The sequence below is a fragment of the Neolamprologus multifasciatus genome, chromosome 2, assembly GCF_963576455.1.
Source record: "Neolamprologus multifasciatus chromosome 2, fNeoMul1.2, whole genome shotgun sequence".
In the NCBI taxonomy this organism is placed as follows: Eukaryota; Metazoa; Chordata; class Actinopteri; order Cichliformes; family Cichlidae; genus Neolamprologus; species Neolamprologus multifasciatus.
In genome coordinates this window covers 405,801-431,924 of record NC_140440.1, presented here as the reverse complement: position 1 = coordinate 431,924, position 26,124 = coordinate 405,801, and the positions used below count along the sequence as shown (strand labels likewise).

The 26,124-nt window shown below is 39.3% G+C and overlaps 1 protein-coding gene across 1 annotated transcript; it reads left to right on the top strand.

The window, feature by feature from the left end:
* The first annotated feature begins 20,008 nt into the window (after window positions 1-20,008).
* Window positions 20,009-22,150, top strand: LOC146523779 (uncharacterized). The gene has a single exon (XM_085130488.1). It carries the CDS (start codon window positions 20,163-20,165, stop codon window positions 20,856-20,858), a length of 696 nt encoding a protein of 231 aa, XP_084986614.1. The 5' UTR covers window positions 20,009-20,162; the 3' UTR covers window positions 20,859-22,150.
* The last annotated feature ends 3,974 nt before the right edge of the window (window positions 22,151-26,124 follow it).

The following is a 26,124-nucleotide window of genomic DNA, read 5'->3' as shown; positions in this document are numbered from 1 at the left end:
TAAACCCACTGCTTGTTATTCCACCAGTCTGAGACAGGACACTTTGAGTCAAACTTAATTTCTGCCTGTCTTCTTTAAAAACACAATGAATTCATAAATGCATACAAATGTTTTATTAACTATATTTTTATTCTGTATTTTCCCGGTTTCTTCTGTAAAACAGAAATCAACCTTGTTGATAACTCACCCTGATTTTAGAGTGCTGCACTCAGATATGATTTGAAAGGTTGCCAACTGTGACTATCAGTCAATTTAACATCCTAGGCAAGTAATATTTTTAAATGATTCAGTGAAATTTAAGTAGCCATGAGTGATAAACCTGTCCTTTTTGGTGTTAGTGAGCACAATTCTTTAATAACTGGAATAATTTAAGTGATGAATTAGTTTCTGCACCTTAAAAGTCACATTTTTGCGAACAGTGTTAGACCTTAAGAGAAGGGAGTTGGCATTAATGCTAATGATCAGCTGACGGTGACTCTCATTGTCGCAAAGTCAGATTGTATAGAAGACCGTGTGAAAATAACAGAGCTCCTCACTTGATTTATAATGTCAGTAGACATTTTCCTCATGTCTTGATGGCTAATATAAAGTCTAATTAGAATGCTGGAAGGTGTTTAGTTAGACTTAGACTTAGAGACTTAGAGCTTTTTATTGTGATTGTGCAGTTTCTTGCACAGCAAAATTGGGTAGCTGGACCACAAAGGTGCAAAAGTAAGAAGAAGAGAAAACAATATACAACAAGGGGGAAAAACTAAATAAATAAATACATTTTTTTAAAAGCAATGTATATGTATACATATATGTGAGTGAAACTACATACATGGTGTATGTGTAAGAAACATTGGAACAGAAACATTGTGGGTCTGTATACAAGGGCAGTTATATAATATAATAAATAAATAAGGGTGGAGGGGCTATGGTCATTTAGGGTGGAGATGGTAGTTCTACTGGGACCAAAATATTGCACAGGACCGAAAAACATTGCACATACCAAGGATATTGCACATGAGCCAAAAATATTGCACAGAACATGGAAAGACTGAGATATTGCACATAGATGATCAACAGCAGTGTCAGAGTGGATGTGTTGGGGAAGTCTGTACACACTCTTAGTTTGCATTAAGAGTTCTGACAGCCCACGGGAAGAAGCTGTTCTTTAGTCTGTTGGTTTTGCACCTGATGGATCCTTTTTCCAGAGGGCAGGATGTTGAAGAGGTGGTGGTTAGGATGGAGGTGGTCCTTTATAATTGCACTGGCTCTGGAGAGACATCTTAAGCTGGCAATTAAGTCCAGGGAGGGGAGTTCTCTGCAGTTCTGATGACCCTCTGTAGTCTCTTCTTGTCAGCTGTTGTGCAACCAGCGTACCACACAGGGATGGCATGCACCAGCACACTCTCGATAGTGGCGTGGTAGAAAGACACTAGGAGTTCAGTCTGCAGCCTGTTCCATCTCAAAACCCGAGGAACTTAAAGGAGGACACCCTCTCCACACAGTCACCTTTTATGGATAGGAGAGGGTGATCAGTTCTTGTTTTGCGGAAGTCCATGACCACTTCCTTTGTTTTCTTGGTGTTTAGGGTGAGGTTATTGTAGTTACACCATTCTGATAGTCGCTGGACCTCATCCCTGTCGGCAGTGAGCCCCATCAGAGTGGTGTCATCTGCAAATTTGATGATGATGTTGCAGGGGTGCGTAGGGGTGCAGTCACTGGTGTAGATGGTGTATAAGAGTGGACTCAGCACACATCCCTGCGGTGAGCCAGTGCTGAGTGACAGGGTGGATGATCGCTGGTTGCCAACCTTGACTGATTGTGAACGGTCTGTGAGGAAGTTTTTGATCCATGCACATGTGGAAGGGGGGAAGTCCAAGTTTACCAGCTTGTCTATAAGAATGTCTGGGATGATGGTATTGAAGGCCGAGCTGAAATCAATGAAGAGCATCCTTACTGATGTCCCAGGATTCTTCAGGTGATGCAGAGCGGAGGGCGGTGGTAAATTGCATCCTCTGTGGACCTATTTGCCTTATAGGCAAACTGGTGGGGGTCGAAGCTGGGGGGGAGGAAGTCCTTTATGTGTTTTAGGACCAGCTTCTCGAAGCACTTTGCAACCACTGGAGTCAGTGTGATGGGTCTGTAGTCACTGAGGCTATTGATGGTGGTGGACTTGGGGACTGGGACTATTGTTGATGATTTCAGGCAGTGAGGGACAGTGGCATGTGTCAGGGAGATGTTGAATAGTCTGGTGAACACAGGAGCCAGTTGGTCGGCACAGGCTTTGAGCACTCTACCAGCTTTCCTCTGATTTGCTGCTCCGAACACATTACGGACCTGATGTTGTTGGAGTTGTAGCTGATGGTCAGAACTAGGGTAGAATACACATTAAAATTTTAGGAGGATAGGCACAGCTACTTTGTTATTGACAAGACACTACTGTCCTCAGTTTGCATTCAGGTCCACCACTCACCTGTGACATCTTGTTTCCAAGTACAATGGAACCCTGACTTACGAAATTAATTTGTTCCAGAGGGTCTTTCGTAAGTCAAAATTTTCGTAAGTCGAAGCACGTTTTTCCATCACCTTTTGAGTGAGGCGATGCTGGCTGAAGATGAAGTTCTTGGTGGAGGCTGAACAAAGCATACGTATGCATGCATACGTACGTACGTGTTAATGTACATGACATTATGGAATTTAATTCTAAACATTCAAACTAAAACTTACATTTACGTTAATGTACGTACGTACGTACACTGTGCAATTATATTTTTTAAACATTTTTTTTAAACTCGCTCATATTTATGCCTTATGCCGGCCCCATTATGAATGAACGATAGGCTAACTGCAAACAAAAAGCACACGAAAAAGCGCACTACAACAACAATACGTCTTTCACGTGGAACAGCAAAACGCATTTTGCAAACAGATTTTGTTACACGGGCATTTTGTTGTACCATGGGCAAAAATATTGCCGTTTAGTGCCTTTGTAACTTGAATTTTTCGTTAAATGGGGTCTTTGTAAGCCGGGGTTCCACTGTACCAAGATGGCAGAGGCCAAAATGATTAGATTGAGGTTAAACCAAAGCTATAAGCTATAAGCAAATGAATAATTGACTTCAGAGTATTTTTTGTATAATATTTATATACAGATTATGCTAAACAAACAGGTTGACTGATCTTCTTGAAAAGAGAGCAAACATTTCATCTTCCTATTTTAGTGTTGACCTGTGTGCGATAGTCAGTTCAATTGAATTGTATTTTAATAGTGCCAAATCACAACAACAGTTGCCTCAAGGTGCTTTATATTGTCAGATAAAGACCCTACAATGAATAATAATACATTTTTTAAAAAAGGCAACACTCAGATGTGCCCCTATAAGCAAGTGCATTGGTGACAGTGGGAAGGAAAAACTTCCTTTTAACAGGACGAAACCTAGCAGAGGCAGGCTCAGAGCTGTTGGGGTGAGGGGAGGAAGACAGGTCAAAGACACGTTGTTATTAGTTATTATTATGCATTAATAACTAAAAACTACAGTTTCCTGTTATTATTGTATAACTTTGTGTTTTAAAGGATGCCTTAATTGCTAATTACTAGCCACTCAGTTAAAGATATATATATTATGAGCACAAGACAGCAGCACCCAGTCCCAAAATATTTCTGCCCAATTTTGTGCAGTGGGATGAAATAATGGCATATAAAGGCATATCATGGAAAAGTTGCCTTCTCCAGCAACTTTTCCATGATGAAGCAGCCAGTCGTTCCAGGTCACTGCAGGTCACAAGAGACTGTAAGTGCTTTGGACTAACCACCTTCAGGGAAAGGGTAACTGTAGCTCATCACTCATCCTAGCTTAAGCTGAAAAAAAAAAATAGAAGAATGTATCATTTGAACATCAAAACACACTACATAAAAGAAGACTGAGAAACCACAGGAGACAGTGCAGGGAAGGACACCAGACAAAACACCAACTGATGCACTACCCTTAAATGACAGCACAACAACTTAAAACAACTACACCCCCCCCACCCCCCTCCCACAGTACCCCCTGCTCCCCCTCTAAGCTAAGCATCTTTTTGTGGACTGGAGCAAGCAGGACTTATATTCATCCAAAACTCTTCTCACCAGCATCCATCTGCATAAAACACCACCGTGTAAGGACATGTGTTACAAAACACTGACATGTGTCTCTTTTGGATACAGGCGCCTCTTTGGTAAAGGGCAGACAGTTTGGACGGTGAACAGAAACTTCACACAAACCAATGCCGTTTAGTGCTGCATCAGATTGTGACGTTACAATTAATATTAGCAAAACTGTCCAAAAATCATGCTCAGCTAGTTGTTCTAAGAAGAGAAGTCCACACAGTATCAAATTAAATATTGCATGATTTCATCAAGAGGGCAAACCAACAACGTGAGTTTTAAAATTACATTGATAATATATGCTTTTAAAGACCTGAATACAACAACGAGGTGCAATAAGTTCTGTGTATTTTAATTGTTTGAAGCAGTGAAGAAAAAGGATGCTCCTAAAAAGAAACCACAAAGAATCTCTAGCTGTCAATCGGGTATTAATTTTCACATTAAATTGTATATCTTTTTAAATATTTGGTTTTATAATTTATCTAAGCAAGCCGAACTGTTGGAAAAAACACTCTGAAAGCTGCTCTGTGATCAAAGATGATCCCGACTCCTCCCTTTGCTGTAATTGCAATATAAATCCAAAGAATGCATGAGGACCACACTTGTGATTTTTTTTCACTGCTAGAGATCCAGAATATCCCTGACAATGGACTACAAACCTCTTAAAATAAGAACTGTTGCAGAGCACAGACGATAGACTCCACAGATTCTCTCTAGTCTTTTCACGTCACTTCCATTGCTCTATTCTAATCAATGGTTCACTGCAGCCAAATAAACACTGGCATCAACTACAGACTTTGTCTATATAAATAGAACGTAGAGTTAATTAGTGGTCAATGAGACACCGCTCTTAAAGTTCTGCAGTCAGTAAAAGGTTTGCAGATTCAATGATCCACACCACAAGTTGGTTTATAATATAGTTTGTATTTGCATTTTAATGCCATATTAGATTATACTGCATGATAGTTCAGATTAGATAGCACTAATTCTAGTAAATCAAATATAAAGCCGGTTTAATCAATGCACAGAAGGTGAAAGATCGTTTAACGATTATTTATTAAAGGTGACCTTTGGAAGTTAATTTTCCTGATTTAAGTCTGTCCTCACACACACCAGCATACACATGATAGGCACGATGCACAAGCACAGAGATCCTGAAGCAGCATTACTGATCAGGCACTGCCCCTGTGTGGCTAGTATAAATACAAGCCCATGTATTTCCAAATGAAACACAATCCTTTGACTGTATGTGCATTTCTGCAGTGTCTCTTGCTATGTGGACAAACCGTTTTCAGTAGACATTCCCAGCTGCTCGGTTTGAAGTCTGGATTCACTCCAGTCACTGCCTGTCTGAGACATCTTGTTCCTTATCTCAAACTACACTCGACAAGTTACAAGATGACACAACAAAAGAACAAATCTCAGATTAAAATATTAATATTCACAATGTCTGTGGTTCTCTGTACACAAATGAAATTCTAATAATTTTTCCTTTGTTGACTGTACTACATGAATTCAAACAGAATACCAAAAAGGTTGACTAAGCAGGAGAATTACACTCATCCTCCAAATGTCTTAGCCCATTTCACAGTTACTGTAGTAACAGGGAGAGAAGAGACACAGAGGCATCCCTGTATCTGGCAAATTCTTCCAGGTCATCCTGGATGACCCAAAGACCTGCTCTTAGTTTAGCTGGGAGATACAGTCTCAACCCACAAGTTGCCTTCTCTATTGTTTGGTATAAGTATTGCAAATATTGTCTTTCTGCTAGTAACATGTCTATAGGATATTATATTAATTTGCCACTGGTAAGTTTTATTGTGACAAACAGGAACAGTACATAGTTTTGCACATGCTCACAGCAAATCTTGCTGCCACAAGTGGATGTGTGCTTATGAGGTTTATCTGTAGTTGTCTGGGGAAGAGAGCTGTAGACCAGGACTGGGCAATTTGCTTCAGAGTAATACCATCTTATTGCCATCCTATTGGCAGGTGAATGATGACTTAGCCATTGGGAAACAAAGGATCCTATCATGATGCTAGCACTATTCCCTATCTGTAACCCAAACCCACCAAGAAATATTTGCACATTGACATTCAATAGTGATTGATGTAGCAAACCATAATTAGTGAACAACGTGTGTGGGTAGGACTCGACTTATGCGGTCAAAGAAGTGCAGGAGACTGATGCTGTCCAGTGTAGCAAGTGATTTATTCACCATTTTGTGACCGAAACAATATTTACAAAGAAACAAATAAGAAACTCAACTCTATAATTAACGCAGTTCAAATAAACATAACTAAACTTAAATCAACAGAAATTAAGGTCAAACTGCACACAGCTACACTGACCCGAACCTTTTCTGAAACACCTGAGTTCTTCTGCTTAAATAGTCCACTTAATCAAACAATTTCTCCTCTGGACTATTCCAATCAGTAGGTAGATACGATGAACATGATTATATTCAGACCTCCACTACTCCTCTTTACTGGCAACATGAACTCTGGTGTAATCAATACATATTATAACAATAAATCTACTTCTTCATAAACCCTCTAAAATCAACTTTATTAAATTATAAGAGTTCTTCCCCTTCTGCACTTGGTCTCTTCCTGTGACCTCAAATGAACCCAGAAGCTATAAAGCAGGAAGTAAAACTACATTTCCTCCTTTTGTTTCTGGAAGACAGGTAGGTAAGGTAAGTTCTAAACAATACAAATTAACAGTTGAAATAAATAACATGTTAACTTAACAAACTTGTAGGGATTGATTTAAACCAAGATGTTATATTATATAATCTGTAAAAGTGCAAAACATAAACAAACCCGGGATAGTAGATGTTTGTAGTGATGGGCAGATGAAGCTTCATGAAGCACTGAAGCTTTTCATCCAATTGGTTCACCCCAGTGCAAAGCTTCTTGAAGCTATATTTGCTCTAGTAGGACATCTACTGGACGTAAAAATATTAGTTGGCATGAATTTGAAGAGTGTGGCCTTTTGCACACAGCCTGTAAATGTCAACAACAAAAGGAGTGTGTAAAACATCTATATTGTTGTGATGGCAGTATACTGTGTATATTTATACTGGCAGAATGGGAAATGATTATTTGGAAATGCATAAAATGGAAATGATCATTTACTGTGAGGTGAGGTGTGGTTGGGGTGTGGACAGTGGTTGTGCTTTTGTAATGTTCAGGTATGGACAGCTACACACTGAGGCTTTGAGCCTCAGTCCTGCCCACATTTTATTCTGTAAAAACTACATTTTCACTGCTTTTATGACCTTTTTAGTGGGGAGAACATAGCTAGGATTTAATGATTTAACAAATCTTTTAAATCCTTTGTCCTCCAAAATGCTAAATGGCTGGGAGTCCTCAATCACCATGGTAACCAGGTCTTCATCTATTTGAGATTGTTCTCCTGAGGAAAGACAACAAAAACAAAGCACAAATATAAATATCACACACGTCACTTATTGCATTGTATAATATTGTTATATCATTTAGTAACATTACAGCATGCTATATTATCATGGCATTTGATGGTTCACCTGGTCTTGCTCCACAATCGGTGTTCCCCTTATTCTCATGCAAAGCTCTGTAGTGCCTAAGCATGGATGAGGTGTTGTTGTTATATCCCAGCTCCCTGGCACATAGCAAACAAACACTTCACCTTGTACAAAAGTAAAGACAGCTTAACATAAATTGTATTGCACCATCAGTATTATGAAAAAACATCTTCTGTAGAAATTTACATACCTTGTTGGGAGGAATAAAATCAAAATGTTCCCACACAGGGGAGGACATCCTCCTCTTCTTAGCTGGCTCCATTCTCTCCTGACTTTCTCTCCTCACTCTCATAAACCTCCAAACTGTCTCTAACTCTCACTAACCGCAACTCTCCATCAAACACCCACATTTTTGAATGAAGTCTTAGGGGTTTATATCGCTGTCATATCTTGCGGCAAAGTTCGAACCGCTTCATGAACCCGTCACGTGGTACAGCCGGGCAGCGAGGCTTCGGACGTCATCATTTTCAGCTCCTCCCATAAATGAAGCAAGCCTCGATACGCGCTTCGCGGAAACGTCCCCTCAATTACTCGACACACGCTTCGAAGCCTCGATACAGAACGTCACATCACTAGATGTTTGCCTATTGCAGATTACATGTGAAATATGGTTAAATCAAAACAAGAATGTTAACTAAGAATATGGACAAATGGTCTTCTCATCCACTTTGTCACAGTGTGTAATTAGTGAACTATAAATATAATAACTATCAGCTTTTTCCATGTAAAATATCACATCTGTCTCTTCTGCACGCTTCAGTGTGCCCTGCAGTGGGTGTGTGCATGCAAAAACATGCCTGTGTTGCTAGTGTCAGTCAGATGGGGCATGAAAATATGGATTAAAGCTATTATGAATAACAAAATAATGATCACCATCGTCAGTTTCCATTATCATTGTCATTAGTCCCATACAGTGATGATGTTAGGAATTGATAAAGTGGATTTTGTATAAGTCCCTTTTAAATGCCATTTCCAGTGGTACGGTGTTTAGTGTGTGTGTATGAGTGTGTGTGAGATCCTCACCTGTATCCAACCTGAATCCAACCCATGAGGACAGCTCTGCATGCACCATTTGATCAAAAAGGTTGGAAGTGTGACGTGATAAAGAGGCTCATGGAGTAGCTATGGTTTACGGCTATGCTCTGACTAAAGCTGGGCTTTAGGCTGGAGGTGAATAAACACAGCAGGGATAGCAGAGCACAGAGAACAGATCTATTAATAAACAATAAATGGTCTGATCCAAATCCAAAGAAGAAAATTGACAGGTGTTAGAGATCCTGAGAGAAATATTGGATCTGTGTGCAGAAATATGGTTATAATAAATTGGTAACATGTGACAAATCAGAATACAACCATTAATGCAATGTACTGTATTTATTTCAGAACTGTTGTTAACATATTTGCCATATGAAGGTTGTGATTTCTGTAATACATTACAGTATATTTGACAAGTTATAGACAAATCATAATTGTATAGCATATAGTATTATAGATTCACATCATCCTTAGCTATCACTGTCTCAAACTGTGTTTAATCTATCTAGATCATCATGTAAATGGTAAATAGACCAGTTAAACTGTAACTGCAGAAAGCACTGCAGAGGGTCGTCAAGGTGACACAAATGTCATCAGGACCAAACTGCCACAGCAGTGCCTCTATGATCACCCGGGGCATATTATCTTTAATTCAATTCAATTCAATTTTATTTATACAGCGCCAAAACACTACAACAGTCACCTCATGGTGCTTTATATTGTAAGGTAGACCCTACAATAATACAGAGGAAAACCCAACAATCATATGACCCCCTATGGGCAAGCACCTTGGCAACAGTGGGAAGGAAAAACTCCCTTTTAACAAGAAGAAACCTCCGGCAGAACCAGGCTCAGGGAGGGGCGGCCATCTGCCGCAACCGGTTGGGGTGAGAGAAGGAAGACAGGACAAAAGACATGCTGTAGAATAGAGCCGGAGATTAATAACAAGTATGATTCAATGCAGAGAGGTCTATCAACACAAAGTGAGTGAAAAATGTGACTGAAGAAGAAATACTCAATGCATCATGGGAATCCCCTAGCAGCTTATGCCTACTGCAGCTTAACTAAGGGAGGATTCAGGGTTACCTGATCCAGCCCTAACTATATGCTTTAGCAAAAAGGAAAATTTTAAGCCTAATCTTAAAAGTAGAGATAGTTTCTGTCTCTAGTTCCACAGAAGAGGGGCCTGAAAACTGAAGGCTCTTTCTCCCATTCTAAATTTAAATACTCTATGAACAACAAGTAAGCCCTATCAGCCACACTGCTGTTAGATTCTGCATCCGTAACTTATGTGACATACAGCAGCCAGCAGGGACTGGCCACAACAGCACTTCCACTTCCTGCTCTCAGGGCACTGTGTTACAGTGTCCCATTAGTGCTGACAGCAGGGCCATTGCATGCCCCATAAACCTTGTATGGCTTCACCTTTTTTTCTTTTTCTTCTTTTTTTTTGGCTCGACCTCACTCAGTCGTGCTCACTCATAACAACACATCAAGTGGATGTATGGCCACCCGCAGACACCAGAGAAAGACATTACTTTTTGTGTGTGTGAGTGTGACAAAAAAAAACAGCCTCTCACCTCATGACCAAAAAAAGGAAGTAAATCATCTCCTCGTGGCTGTGGTTTTCAAGCCACAGCTTTTCCATGTTCCCATCACTTCAGAGTTCATTACAGTGACCTTCCCATAACCTAAAACTGACCTTAAGGCTAGCTTTAAAATGATTAATATAATGGGGACTTTTTTTTTTTATCTCCAGTGTGGCTGTTAAAGTGATTTATGTGCTTGCCATGTCAATAATACAAGTATACACACACATTTGCTGACTGATTTAGATGTTCTCAACTGTTACCTGATAACTGTGTATTTTATTTTCCATCAGTTTTTTGTCTGTGGAGCACTGAGCTTATATTACATTTATACACACAAACTGTGCTTTATGTGGTGTATAATAAAACATACTGATTATCTTTTATTTTCCATATTTTCTTTCTATTTGTTTGATTTGCTCAGTTTTGTCCCTTCACTTAGATATCCCCATTGTTTTCCATTAGTCTCTAAAATATTTTTTCTCCTCTCACCATTCTCTCTGCATTTATCTGACTGTGGCTGCTCTGCCTATTTGTCAGAATCTAGCTGCCCTGGCAAACACCAGCATCTGAATAGATTAAAATAGAAAGGGCACTTCCATTTATCTTACATTTGCTGAAATCCGTTTTTCCCTGGTCTACCTTATGTAGATGTGACAGATCCTTATATATTGCTTTATGGACCAACTTTAGCTAGAATTCCTAATTGTTAATTGCTCAGAGTCTAGGTCCTAATGTTTAAACAGCTTATTAAACCAAACTGAGTGGTTTTATTTCCTAAACCAAAGATATTTTTGGTGTCTTAAGCAGTGGTATAAATTTTAGGGGGTGTAAAATTGGGTCTGACGGTCAGTACTAGGACTTTGGAAGAGCAGACACTGAAAGTAAAATGAAGCATTGTTCAGCCCACATTCGGTCAGCCAACTCCGCTTGTCAATCAGAGTATTGTGGATAATCTCATAATTGATTCATTATCCTGTAACCCCTCATTCCCACACTACAATATGTTCATGTACAAAATTAAGCTATGACTGTGGTTACAGCGATCAGAAGCTGCCACAGTACATCGCCCCATTACCAGTAGGCAACTTGGAATCTTGTTCAAGGACACTTCAGCAGAGCAGGTAGCTGCCAAACCATCACCTTCCTGCCACGCTCTAGCCAGACTCTTGGCAAGGACTTCTGCATACATACAACAGTGCTTATTTGCAACACAACATCAGTGATGCTTTATATTCTAGATGGGGAAGTTCCCTCTTTATCTGTCCTAATTCTGAGCCATCTGTCATCTAACAGCCCGGCTGTGTTGTGGGACAGAGGCTATCAGAGGATATTATCTGGGAGGATATCACAGTTTTATGATCCATCTTTGCAGTTAAAAAGGCAGCTCGAAACAGACTGGTATTTTCACGGTCACAATTAACTGTGGTGAGGGGTCCGACAGGAGAAATATAATACAAAGCAATAAATCTAAACCCTGGAGCAAATACTTTGAACACCGAGCGCTCTTTGAACACCAAATGTTAAGAAAAACTTTAGCTTGAACACAGGTTGTGATTTTAATATTAAAATACTGCCTGCTTCACTCTCTACTCTCTCTTTGCAATTCTATGCATTTAATGTAATGGGTACCTTCTGCCAAAGACTGTCTGCAAATGGCAATGACTGCAAATTGGTTTGGCTAAATTTAAAAAGAAGCGACACATTTGAGTTGCAGTTGAGAGACATTTTATTCTCTGTGGCTTTTAAACCCCAAAACACGCTGCGCCAAAAATTGGTCAGTCCCAAGGATCGGGTCCCCCGACACAAACAGAGAAATATAGTGTACGCTGGGTTTTTTTGTTTGTTTTTTTGTGTCCCGTTTGGATCTTTAGCCATCAGAATCAGCACTTCGCTCCCGCTCTGCAGGCCTACTTGTTGTTCCTAGAGTATTTAAAAGTAGAATGGGAGGGAGAGCCTTCAGTTTTCAGGCCCCTCTTCTGTGGAACCAGCTTCCAGTTTGGATTCAGGAGACAGACACTATCTCTACTTTTAAGATTAGGCTTAAAACTTTCCTTTTTGCTAAAGCATATAGTTAGGGCTGGACCAGGTGACCCTGAATCCTCCCTTAGTTATGCTGCAATAGATGTAGGCTGCCGGGGGATTCCCATGATGCATTGAGTTTTTCCTTTCCAGTCACCTTTCTCACTCACTATGTATTAACAGACCTCTCTGCACTGAATCATATCTGTTATTAACCTCTGTCTCTCTTCCACAGCATGTCTTTTATCCTGTCTTCCTTCTCTCACCCCAACCAATCACAGCAGATGGCCGCCCCTCCCTGAGCCTGGTTCTGCCGGAGGTTTCTTCCTGTTAAAAGGGAGTTTTTCCTTCCCACTGTCGCCAAAGTGCTTGCTCATAGGGGGTCATATGATTGTTGGGCTTTTCTCTGTATCTATGAAGCGCCTTGAGGCGACTTTTGTTGTGATTTGGCGCTATATAAATAAAATTGAATTGAATTGAATTGAATAGAATTGTTGTCTTACGGCCAAGAAAGATGCCAAGCGGATTTATTTTACCAATTGGATCATCATGGCCTTGCCATATTGGTCCATTTGATTGACCTTTATTATAATTATGTATTCATTTTATTTTCGGTTGCTACAAACGGGACAGACATGACTGGGGGATAGGACAGGGAGAAAGAATTAAAGAAAGAGAGGGAGAGAAAGAAAACCAGAGGGGAGAAGAAACGGTGAGAAAGGGGGGAAGAAAGAAAGAAAAACAAACAAAACACCTGGATCACCTGTATGGAGAACAAAAACAGAAGAGAAAGCAAACAAAAAAAAGAGCAACATAATAAAAACAGCACCATCACAATAAACTAGCTAGCAGTAGATAACAGTAGATACTAAATATTAAACGATATTGTGCAGCACGCAAGATAGACAGCGCACAATGTGCTTTGAGGCAGCAGCCAAGAAAGGTGTAGTCCGCGACTGTGAACACCTGTGTGTACACCTGTGTGCATACCTGTGTGGATCAGCATGCTTGTATTCCAATGGTTTCTCCATGTAACGATCTGCTAGGGAGTGTGGGGAGCCATAGCCCCATCCCCCAGGGCATGAAGCAGGTATGAAGGAGATCCAGGCCCCAGATATCCAGAGGCCCCAGAGTACGAGGACCCGAGGAGGACCACCAAAAGGGGGGGAACCGTGCCACCCTCCTGGGAAGAGCTGAGTAGCTCTACGCTTCCGTATTATTATTAGGAAACAGAGAAAAACTCCCTTTTAGGACCGATCACATTCACTCACATAAGGCTGGATGTTAAGGTCTTTTAACCTCTGTTAGCCCTGATGTAAAGGCGGGGTTGCGACACGGCTATTGAAATGCAGCTGAAAATCTTAGGCACTTTCTTTTATGAGTCTTCCTTGACTACATCATTTTTTGTTCAGTTTCGATCTATAAGGATATATACTATTGGCACGATATAGCTAATTAGCCACGCCCTGGTGCCTTGAAGGCTCTGCTGTTTCCTTCAGAGGCAACAAGAAAAGCTTTATGTAGAAACACCACAAACCACTCTGGCATTATCATCTGCATTACTTTTGTCTGCAAAAATTGATTTACTCTGCCTTACAGAAACCTGGTTGCAGCAAGATGATTATGTTAGTTTAAATGAATCAACACCCCCGAGTCATTCTAACTACCAGAAATCTCGAAGCACAGGTCGAGGGGGCGGTGTGGCAGCAATTTTTCACACCAGTCTATTAATTAATGAAAGACCAAGACAGACTTTTAATTCATTTGAAAGCCTGATGCTTAACATTGTCCACCCCAGCTGTGAAACTCAGAAACCAGTCTTACTTGTTATCATCTATCGTCCACATGGGCCTTACACTGAGTTTCTGTCTGATTTCTCAGACTTTATATCTAATTTAGTTCTGAGCTCAGATAAAATAATTATTGTGGGTGATTTTAACATCCATGTAGATGCTAAAAATGACAGCCTCAACATGGCATTTAATCTGTTGTTAGACTCAATTGGTTTCTCTCAAAATGTAAAAGAACCCACCCACCACTTTAATCACACTCTAGATCTTGTTTTAACATATGGCATAGAAACTGAACATTTAACAGTGTTTCCTGAAAACCCTCTCCTGTCTGATCATTTCTTGATAACATTTACATTTACAATAATTGATTATGCAGCAGTGGAGAGTGGACTTTATCAAAGTAGATGTCTTTCTGAAAGCGCTGTAACTAAGTTTAAGAATATAATCCAGCCACTGTTATCATCGTCAATGCCCTGTACCAACACAGAGCAGAGCAGCTATCTGAACGCTACCCCAACAGAGGTCGATTATCTTGTTAATAATTTCACCTCCTCACTACGTACGACTCTGGATACTGTAACTCCAGTGAAAACTAAGGTCTCTAATCAGAAGTACCTGACCCCGTGGTATAATTCTCAAACACGTACCCTAAAGCAGATGACTCGTAATCTGGAGAGGAAATGGCGTGTCACAAATTTAGAGGATCATCATTTAGCCTGGAGAAATAGTTTGTTGCTTTATAAGAAAGCCCTCCGCAAAGCCAGAACAGCTTACTACTCATCACTGATTGAAGAAAATAAGAACAACCCCAGGTTTCTCTTCAGCACTGTAGCCAGGCTGACAAAAAGTCAGAGCTCTTTGGAGCCAACCATCCCTTTAACATTAACTAGTGATGACTTCATGAACTTCTTCACAAATAAAATTTTTATCATTAGAGAAAAAATTACCAATAATCATCCCACAGATGTAATATTATCTACAGCTACTCTTAGTACCATTGATGTTAAGTTAGACTCTTTTTCTCCAATTGATCTTTCTGAGTTAACTTCAATAATTACTTCCTCCAAACCATCAACGTGTCTTTTAGACCCCATTCCTACAAAACTGCTCAAAGAAGTCCTGCCATTGATTAATTCTTCGATCTTATATATGATCAACCTATCTCTAATAATCGGCTATGTACCACAGGCCTTCAAGGTGGCTGCAGTTAAACCTTTACTCAAAAAGCCATCTCTAGACCCAGCAGTCTTAGCTAATTATAGGCCAATCTCCAACCTTCCTTTCATATCAAAAATCCTTGAAAGAGTAGTTGTCAAACAGCTAACAGATCATCTGCAGAGGAATGGCTTATTTGAAGAGTTTCAGTCAGGTTTCAGAGTTCATCACAGCACAGAAACAGCTTTAGTGAAGGTTACAAATGATCTTCTTATGGCCTCTGACAGTGGACTCATCTCTGTGCTTGTCCTTCTTGACCTTAGTGCAGCATTCGATACTGTTGACCATAATATTCTATTAGAGCGATTAGAACATGCTGTAGGTATTACAGGTATTGCACTGCAGTGGTTTGTATCATATCTATCTAATAGACTCCAATTTGTGCATGTAAATGGAGAGTCCTCTTCACACACTGAGGTTAATTATGGAGTTCCACAGGGTTCAGTGCTAGGACCAATTCTGTTTACATTATACATGCTTCCCCTAGGCAGCATCATTAGAAGACATAGCATACATTTTCACTGCTATGCAGATGACACCCAGCTCTATCTGTCCATGAAGCCAGATAACACACACCAATTAGTTAAACTGCAGGAATGTCTTAAAGACATAAAGACTTGGATGGCCACTAACTTTCTGCTTCTTAACTCAGATAAAACTGAGGTCATTGTACTCGGCGCTGAAAAGCTTAGAAATATGGTATCTAACCAGATTCTTACTCTGGATGGCATTACCTTGGCCTCCAGTAACACTGTGAGGAACCTTGGAGTCATTTTTGACCAGGATATGTCCTTCAACGCACATATTAAACAAATATGTAAGACTGCGTTCTTCCATTTGCGCAACATCTCTAAAATTAGAAATATCCTGTCTCAGAGTGACGCTGAAAAACTAGTTCATGCATTTATTACTTCCAGGCTGGACTACTGCAATTCATTATTATCAGGATGTCCAAAAAACTCACTGAAAAGCCTTCAGTTAATCCAAAATGCTGCAGCAAGAGTCCTGACAGGGACTAGAAAGAGAGAGCATATTTCTCCTGTTTTGGCTTCCCTTCATTGGCTTCCTGTTAAATCCAGAATTGAATTCAAAATCCTGCTCCTCACATACAAGGTCTTAAATAATCAGGCCCCATCTTATCTTAATGACCTTGTAGTACCATATCACCCTATTAGAGCACTTCGCTCTCGCTCTGCAGGCCTACTTGTTGTTCCTAGAGTATTTAAAAGTAGAATGGGAGGGAGAGCCTTCAGTTTTCAGGCCCCTCTTCTGTGGAACCAGCTTCCAGTTTGGATTCAGGAGACAGACACTATCTCTACTTTTAAGATTAGGCTTAAAACCTTCCTTTTTGCTAAAGCATATAGTTAGGGCTGGACCAGGTGACCCTGAATCCTCCCTTAGTTATGCTGCAATAGATGTAGGCTGCCGGGGGATTCCCATGATGCATTGAGTTTTTCCTTTCCAGTCACCTTTCTCACTCACTATGTATTAACAGACCTCTCTGTATTGAATCGTATCTGTTATTAATCTCTGTCTCTCTTCCACAGCATGTCTTTATCCTGTCTTCCTTCTCTCACCCCAACCGGTCGCAGCAGATGGCCCCGCCCCTCCCTGAGCCTGGTTCTGCCGGAGGTTTCTTCCTGTTAAAAGGGAGTTTTTCCTTCCCACTGTCGCCAAAGTGCTTGCTCATAGGGGGTCATATGATTGTTGGGCTTTTCTCTGTATCTATGAAGCGCCTTGAGGCGACATTTGTTGTGATTTGGCGCTATATAAATAAAATTGAATTGAATTGAATTGAATTGAAAAGGCTACACAGAGACACAAAATATAGCTAAATGTGCTCTCAGCGAGACAGAGTTTGATTTATTTTGGATGGAATACCACTTTGGGCCTCATGTTGCAGCCTCTGCCGTGTGATTAAATGCCGGCTGTCTAGGAAATTTCTTCTCTCAGCTTGGTCATCCATATATCTGTCTGTCTGCTGACTCTCAGTGTGTTTCTTTCTGTCTCATTCCCTGCCTGTCTACCCGTCTCAGTTAGTCTCGAGAGGCCTGAAGAAGATGTTCTTAAAGACAGGGTGACAACACACAGACATGGTACACATCAGTCAATGCCAGGCACCCACATACACTGTGACATGCTCAACAATCAGTATATGAATAATCCTTCAGGGGCAAATTAACACTTTTAAATGATTTCTTGTCACTAAGTATGTGACATGAGTAGAAATCTTCTTTACTTCAGCTCTGCTATTCTATCAAAGAAAGGCTGACAACACCCATTAAATCTGTTGGTTTACTAAAAGAGGCTCTCCTATGTTTTACCATCTTTCATTCTTTTCTTCCCTTCAGTCAAGTATTACATATTGAATATCAGTCACATTTTCATTTGGAGTATGAGTGAGAATGAGTTTTAAGGTATGGTTAAAACTAAGATTTTAGTTTTAGATATCATAAAATGTTGACTTTGCTATTGTTAAGAATAGATTCCTTAATATACATCAGAGTTAAAGAGAATATAGTTTGGGATTGATTGTAATATTACAATATGGCCGTTAATGGGTGTAAGAAGGCCTGGAATGGGAACAAAGAACTGGGGTGCAGGGCAGGAGGACAATCAACCCCCACCCCCAGGCCAGGAAGCAAGGGTTACTGAGAGTGAGGGGCAGACAAAGGGCAAACGGACACTACCTTAAAAGGAGATGGGTGTCAGGGTGTCAGCACCCTTGGCCACTGTACTAGTGTATTTCCATTGTGGGGGTGTTTACTGTAGGGTCGAGGAGACTAGAGGTTATAACTGTAACTGTTGTGTGGAGTTCTTTAGATCAGCCTTAACAGTGTGCTGATCTCCAGATGCATCTGTAAGAATAATGGGTAATAAAAGGATTGTGTAAAACATGGAAACATCTCAGCGTGATCTCTACCAGGACCAAAAGAATCGCAGGCATTGTCTCAACACTATGGTGGTAATGTTGGCATGCCAGAGTCAGCCTGGCATGTTTGTAGACTGTAGTATAGCATTACTAAAAATGTGTGCATGTTGGAGGTTTTGCAGTGACTCATTCTTTTCATGGTTTTTGGTGATGTAAATGCTGAGCTTGACTTTCAGTTTCATTCAGCCCACTCAGTTCTAATTGTCACCTCTAATATTTGCTCATGTCTGCCCTCTGCGCTCCAGCCTGTCTTAAATCGGCTCCTGTCTGAGGGTGAAATATTGCAATTCATTGCTTTGGAATTGTACATAGACAGGTGCTAGCTCCTTGGGGGAAAAGTGAGAAAGCTTTACCTCTGCAGTTATTGCACATCAAGTTCTCTTGATTCTGTTACAAAACATTTCTTTTTAATAAATGTTGGATTTTCATAAGTGAGTAAGTGTACCTGTCAGGTGCTGTAGACCCTCTTTTATGCCTGATATGAGTCAATTTGACACGCTGGTATCACATGTGACTCTGCTAAAGCCTAGGTCCTATATGGGCAGACTGGTGTCCAGATCTGGACCCAGATGCCATTCTAAACAGAATTTGATGAACTGTATCTATTTTACTCTACACAACTTTTCTCGTATTTACAGTAGCCTTATTTTAATCTGGGAGGCCATTTCCTCTATCTTTATGGTACTCAATGTATAGGAAACAGAAATCTAAGATATAGATGCACAAATCCAAAGAATTTAAACAGAGAGAAAAGGAGGGGGGGGGTTAAACCTGAGAAGATCAAAAGAAGTAGTAGGCTTAAAACATTATTTTTTGCTAAATGGCCTGTATTTGTATAGGGCTTTACTAGTCCCTAAGGACCCCAAAGGGCTTTACACATCCAGTCACCCACCCATTCACACACTGGTGATGGCAAACTACATTGTAGCCACAGCTACCCTGGGGCGCACTGACAGACACTGGCGCCACCAGGCCCTCTGACCACAGCTAGTAGGCAACGGGTCAAGTGTCTTGCCCAAGGACACAATGATCGAGACTGTCGGAGCTGGGGCTCAAACCGGCAACCTTCTGATTACAAGGCGAACTCCCAACTCTTGAGCCACGATCGCCCCTAAAGCATGTAGTTAGGGCTGGATCAGGTGACCCTGAAGCCGTTCTTATTTATATTGCAATAGGTCTAGGCTACTTCCCATAATGCATAATAATTTCTGGCTCTCTTGACAGTGTGTCTTTTACTCTTCTTTACTCCCCTTACATCCAACTGGTTGCAACAAATGGTCACCCCTCCCTGACCTTCTGCCACAGGTTTCTTCCTGTTAGAAGGGAGTTTTTCTTCCCACTGTCACTAAGTACTGTCTGTGAAAATTAGTAATAAACTTTGCTGAAATACTTTTGAGTTGTCCTTTCTTAGTTTTTAGAGGCAGTTGTTGACTGTAAACAGATATTTATATGACACACTCCTAAACCTTCTGGAAAGCCTTCCTAGATGATTTGAAGCCCTTATAGCTGCAAAGGGTGGGTCAACATCATATTAAACCCAGTGGACTAAGAATGGAATTTTGCTCAAGTTCATACGCATGTGAAGGCAGACAAGAGAAATCTTTGACCAATATAGTGTATATTTAGATATATAAAATATTTAACAGTTGAAAGGTGAGCAGAAACGTTGGCAAACTTAACATATCTCCTGAAAACGGCAGCTCTCCGCGGATTCTAAACTTTGAGAGCATATGTGGGAAACCGTCCAGAAGTGGTGGCTCGTCATTTGCGACCTCTCGAAAACTCAGAAGTTGATGTTTTTTAACCGTAGCGGTGAGAGAGAGGAAGGACGCTAGCATCAACTAGCTAGCCGGTCGTCACGGCAACGCTACAAGCATGGGCCCAAAAAACGTTCTGTCAGCCGAGGAAGGTGACGATATTAAGAAGTCGCTGGAGTTTATGACAGAGGAGATTTCTGCTGTCAAACTGCAGCAGAAAGCCATCCTGGACCTGGTCGAGGAAGTTAAGGCTCTCCGCATCCAGAACGCCGAGAAGGATCGGCGGCTGGCGTACCTGGAGAACAGAGTGGCGGATTTGGAGCAGTACACCCGGATGAACGATGTCATCATCACGGGGCTTCGCATCAAACCCCGGTCATACGCCCGGGCGGTCGCCGCCGACAATGTAGGAGGGCCAGGAGAGGAAGATGTCAACTCCACGGAGCATCAAGTGGTTACCTTTCTACGGTCCAAAGGTGTGGAAGTGGATTATAACAACATTGAGGCTTGCCACCCTCTACCCCGAAAAAATGACAGTGACAAACCAGCCATCATTGTGAGATTTGCAAACACAAAACACAAAACAGCACTGTTAAAACAAGGAAAGAAACTAAAAGGATCCGATGTCTTCATGAATGAACATCTGATAAAAAGAAATGCGGACATTGCCAGGAAGGCACGTTACTTGAAGAAACAGGGAAAAATTCAAAATACATGGACCACCAACTGCAAAGTATTCATTAAACTCAATGGAACACCGGAACAAGCCAAAGTGTTGGTCATCAGAAATATGGAGGAGCTGGACAAATACTGAGGTTCAACTTACTCTGGAGGTATGAATACACATGTGACGTGACACACAACACAACACATGGCACAGTCCAAAAGAACTTCATCTGCATCCGACAACAATATCAATATAACTCATTGGAATTCTCTTTATGATAATCTGGAACTGAAAACATTTCGATACACAGACCATAATGTTCTAGACTTAGAAAAGGATATAGACCCGGAAAATAACTTCTTCTACAACATCAGCACTAACTGCTGCTACTTCACTGATGAACAGTTTAAGCACACCATCAACACGGAAAATAAATTATCAATAATCCATTTTAATAGCAGAAGTCTGTATGCCAACTTCAACAATATAAAGGAATATCTAAATGAGTTGACAAATCCATTTGGAATTATTGCCATTTCTGAAACATGGATCAATGCGGAGAAAGGACTGGACTTTGGACTGGAGGGATATGAAGTGAATTTTGTAAATAGAAGGAACAAGAGTGGAGGGGGAGTAGCTGTGTATGTGGATAAAAACCTAAATTACAAGGCGGTAGAAAGCATGACAACTGTAATTGATAATTTATTAGAATGTATAACAATTGAAATTTATAAGGAAAAAGAGAAAAATGTAATAATTAGCTGTATATATAGAACACCTGGCTCTAGTATTCAAGTATTTAATGACTTCATAGAGGAAATATTCTCTCAAACAAATCAAAAAGTTATGTTTATCTGTGGTGATTTTAATATTGACCTGTTGAATCCGAAAAAGCATAAAATGACCGACGAATACCTAAACACTATGTACAGTTTGAGTTTACATCCTAAAATAACCAGGCCTAGTAGAATTACACCACATTGTGCCACCTTACTTGACAATATTTTCACTAACAATATGGAAAACAACATTGTGAGCGGAATATTAATTAATGACATCAGTGATCACCTACCAGTTTTTGCAGTTTATGACACTAATTATAAGAAAAATCAGCATGAAGAACAACTGAGATACAGACGTGTAAGGACAGAAGAAACTATGAATGCACTTAAGAATGATCTATTAAATCAGGACTGGGACAATGTGTACAAAGAAACTGATATTGATATTGCATATGGCATATTTTTAAGAATATTCATGGAATTGTACGATAAAAACTGTCCAACAATAAAATACAACAGAAAGCACAAATATTCAGATAGACCATGGATCACTAAGGGTTTACAAAATGCATGTAAAAAGAAAAATACACTCTATAGGGAATTCCTAAAACAACGAACAAAAGATGCTGAAAATAAATATAAAAAATACAAAAATAAGTTGACCAATATTATACGTGTATGTAGAAAGTAGTATTATAGTAAAATATTGAACAACAATAAACATAATATGAAGGGAATATGGGATGTTTTAAATGGTATCATTAAAAATAATTCTGGACAGCAAAGTTATCCTCAATACTTTATCAACAATGGCAATATTATGGAAAAACACTGCTGATAAGGTCAACAGCTTTAATCATTATTTTGTAAATATTGGACCAAAACTGGCAGAACAAATTCCTGAGTCACTGCCATCAGTAGACTGTAGTAAAAACCTGATTGATAGGAACCCTAACTCAATGTTCCTCACTTCAGTGGAGGAAAAATAAATAATTGACATTGTACACATGTGTAAATATAAAACATCAACTGATTGTAATGATATTGACATGAAAATCGTCAAGAAGGTCATTGAAGGAATTGTAGGACCTCTAACATATATTTGCAACTTATCATTTCAGACGGGAAAAGTGCCAAACAAAATGAAAATAGCTAAAGTTGTGCCGCTGTATAAAACTGGGGATAGACGCCACTTCACAAATTACAGGCCTGTTTCTTTACTACCATAATTCTCCAAAATCCTAGAAAACCTGTTTAATAAATGATTTGACAAATTCTTAGATAAATATAAATTACTCTCTGACAGTCAATATGGATTCAGATCAAAAAGATCAACATCTCTGGCATTAATCGAATCAATTGAGGAGATTACGAATGCTATAGATCAGAAACAGTATGCAGCTGGAGTATTTCTGGATCTCAAGAAAGCATTCGACACAATCAATCATGACATATTAATTAATAAACTGGAACGGTACGGGATCAGGGGGGTTGTACTGCACTGGGTGAAAAATTATTTAAGTGACAGGAAACAATTTGTGAAGCTGGGTGTCCATTCCTCATCATGCTTGGACATTGCTTGTGGTGTTCCACAAGGCTCTGTACTGGGTCCAAAATTATTTATTATTTATATAAATGATATTTGTAAGGCATCTGATATATTAAAATTAGTATTATTTGCAGATGACACAAATATTTTTTGCTCTGGGGGGAATCTAAAGGAGCTGCTGGATACAATTACTTCAGAAATGTGCAAAATTAAAAAATGGTTTAACAGGAACAAACTATCGCTAAATCTAAGTAAAACTAAAATAATCTTATTTGGGAATTCCCTTAGAAATGTACAAGTGCAGATTCATATAGATGGTGTGGAAATTGAAAGAGTACTTGAACATAAGTTTCTTGGTATGATTATAGATGATAAATTAAACTGGAAGTCTCATATAAATCATATACATAACAAAATTTCAAGAAGTGTCTCAATCTTGAGTAAAGTAAAAAACATTCTGGACCACAAATCACTCCACATTCTCTATTGTTCCCTGATTGCACCGTATTTGAATTACTGTGCAGAGGTGTGGGGCAATACTTACAAATGTTCGCTATCATCAATCTTTATATTACAAAAAAGGGCCATAAGCATAATCCATAAAACTGGTTACAGAGATCCTACAAATCCACTATTCTTAAAATCAAAAATTCTAAAATTCACAGATCTGGTTCATTTTTTCACTGCACAAATTATATATAAAGCAATAAATAACCTGCTTCCTGACAATATTCTAAAAATGTTTTCTAAAAGGGAACAGGGATACAATTTGAGGGGGGAATTAAATTTAAAACATCCTCGCATCCATACAACATTAAAAAGTTTTTGCATCTCTGTGTGTGGAGTGAAGCTGTGGAACAGACTAAGTAAAGATATAAAGCAATGTCTGAGCATGGCGCAGTTTAAAAAGCGGTTTAAGGAGATGGTTTTTATAGGGTACAGGGAAGAGGTAGAGATTTGATAGGGTGTTCTTGTCTAATATTTTCATGTGTGTGCAGGTGCACTTGTATGTTGGTATGGGTATATATATATTTGTAGGTTGTGTATCCTTTGAGGTGTTAATGGGGTTATTGAAAATGTGTATATGTGCGTATGTGTATATACGTATGTATGGATAGATAGAAACATATATATATATATATATATATATATATATATATATATATATATATATATATATATATATATAAAAGAATAATGAAAAAATACACATGACATATAATGTAATTGCAAGGAGGTATTTCTGTAGTCTATTGATTACTAGACAGTGGAAAAGGGGTGGGATTAAATAAGCGTATGCTTCTTCCTGCTCCTTTTTGAACATGAAAGTTATTTGTAGTTGTGGTTGCTCGTTTTCTTTTTGTTTTGCTTTGTTTATTTGTCTCTTTTAATTCTATGTTGTTGTACTTTTTTAACATGTTCAAAATAAAGATTCAATCAATCAATCAATCAATCAAAGGTGAATCTCTTCACTCATCCATTCAAATGCCAGTGGATACCAGTAAGGTTATGAGCTTTGTCATAGCTTGTTACTGACTGACAGTGTGTGACACAGGCAGCTGCACTCCCTGTCAGGCTTCACCTCACATAATTCAAATCACTAAACTGGACCTCTGAAATGTATCTGCTGTTTCTGTTTGTCTGGAGCATTTAAAATGACTAAATATTATATTTGGTGAAATCTATCAGATTAGATCTGTAATGTGATACATAGCATATGAAGTACATGAAGTACAATGAGCTATTGTTAAGAATATTTACCTGGTCATACAAACATGAATTCTTGTGCTAAATACTCATTTTTGTAGCTTCAGTGAACCCAGGCAGCCATGAGTTCCGCGTAACCTGTGACAGAAAGAAGTGTGAGTGAGACTCCAGCAACTTGAGTACCTTGATCAACTACACGGCTTTGAAAGAGTATTTGCCCCTCCCTGATTTCCAAGTTTTGGGCATATTTAACACACCTAAATGTTTCAGATCATTCAACAAAGTGTGACATTAGACAAAGGTAATTTAAGTAAATCCAAAATTCAGTTTTAAAATCATGATTTCATTAATTAATGGGGACTAGGTCTTCAAATCTACCTAAACCTATGTGAAAAAGTCATCTGAAAACTCACCAGCCTCTGAATGACAATCAAAATCAAAATGGTTTTAGAGTGGCCTAGTAAAAGTCCTGAGATGTTTTGGCATGACCATTCATTCTTGAAAACACTCCAGTATGACTAAACACTTCTGCAAAGAAGAGTAGGTCACAAGTGTGAAAGAGACAGTCATCACTGATGCCACTAAGGGTGGAGCAATCAGGTATTGTGACATAGGGCTGTATTTGTTTTCTATAATTCTTAATTTGTGACTAACAAATCAAGGATGGCAGTACATATTATTGTGCATGTATTCTTTATGTATTCTTTATTACAAATAAAAAGCTTTTTTGTTACAAAGCGTTATAAACATTTTTTTTTTTATTAAAATCATCTATCATATGTAAAATGTGACACTGAATGAAACAGCAGGTTCTTCATAGGAGAAGAAGATTAACAAAACAAAACAAAACAATATATATATATATATATATATATATATATATATATATATATATATATATATATATATATATATATATATACTAATTGAAATTTTGACCAAAGTATATAAAGGAGCACACAGCAAAGATCTGATACTTTGATTGACAGGAAAGGCTAGAGGAAGTGAACCACATGTGCCTTGATTTTAAAGCTTGACCGATAATCAGGCTGAGGTTTGCCCTCAAGGCTTCCAGTTTACAAAGAGAAATCAAAGACACTGTTCACAGCAGATCAAATATCAACATTAACAATATAAATAGATCAGTCTCCTCAGCATCTCCTGAGGATAGATGGTATTACATTGGATGGCATAAAAGAGGACTGATGCAACCTCCTGATGCAAATGTACAAGACAATGGAGAAGGTAGACATCCATGTCAGTGAAAGTTTATGTATTGTATTTTACCAACTGTATGAGTATTACAATTGGTCTTATGTACAGGGCTGGACGGTCACTCTCTCTGTCTCAGTCTCTCAACATGTATATGGCGAGG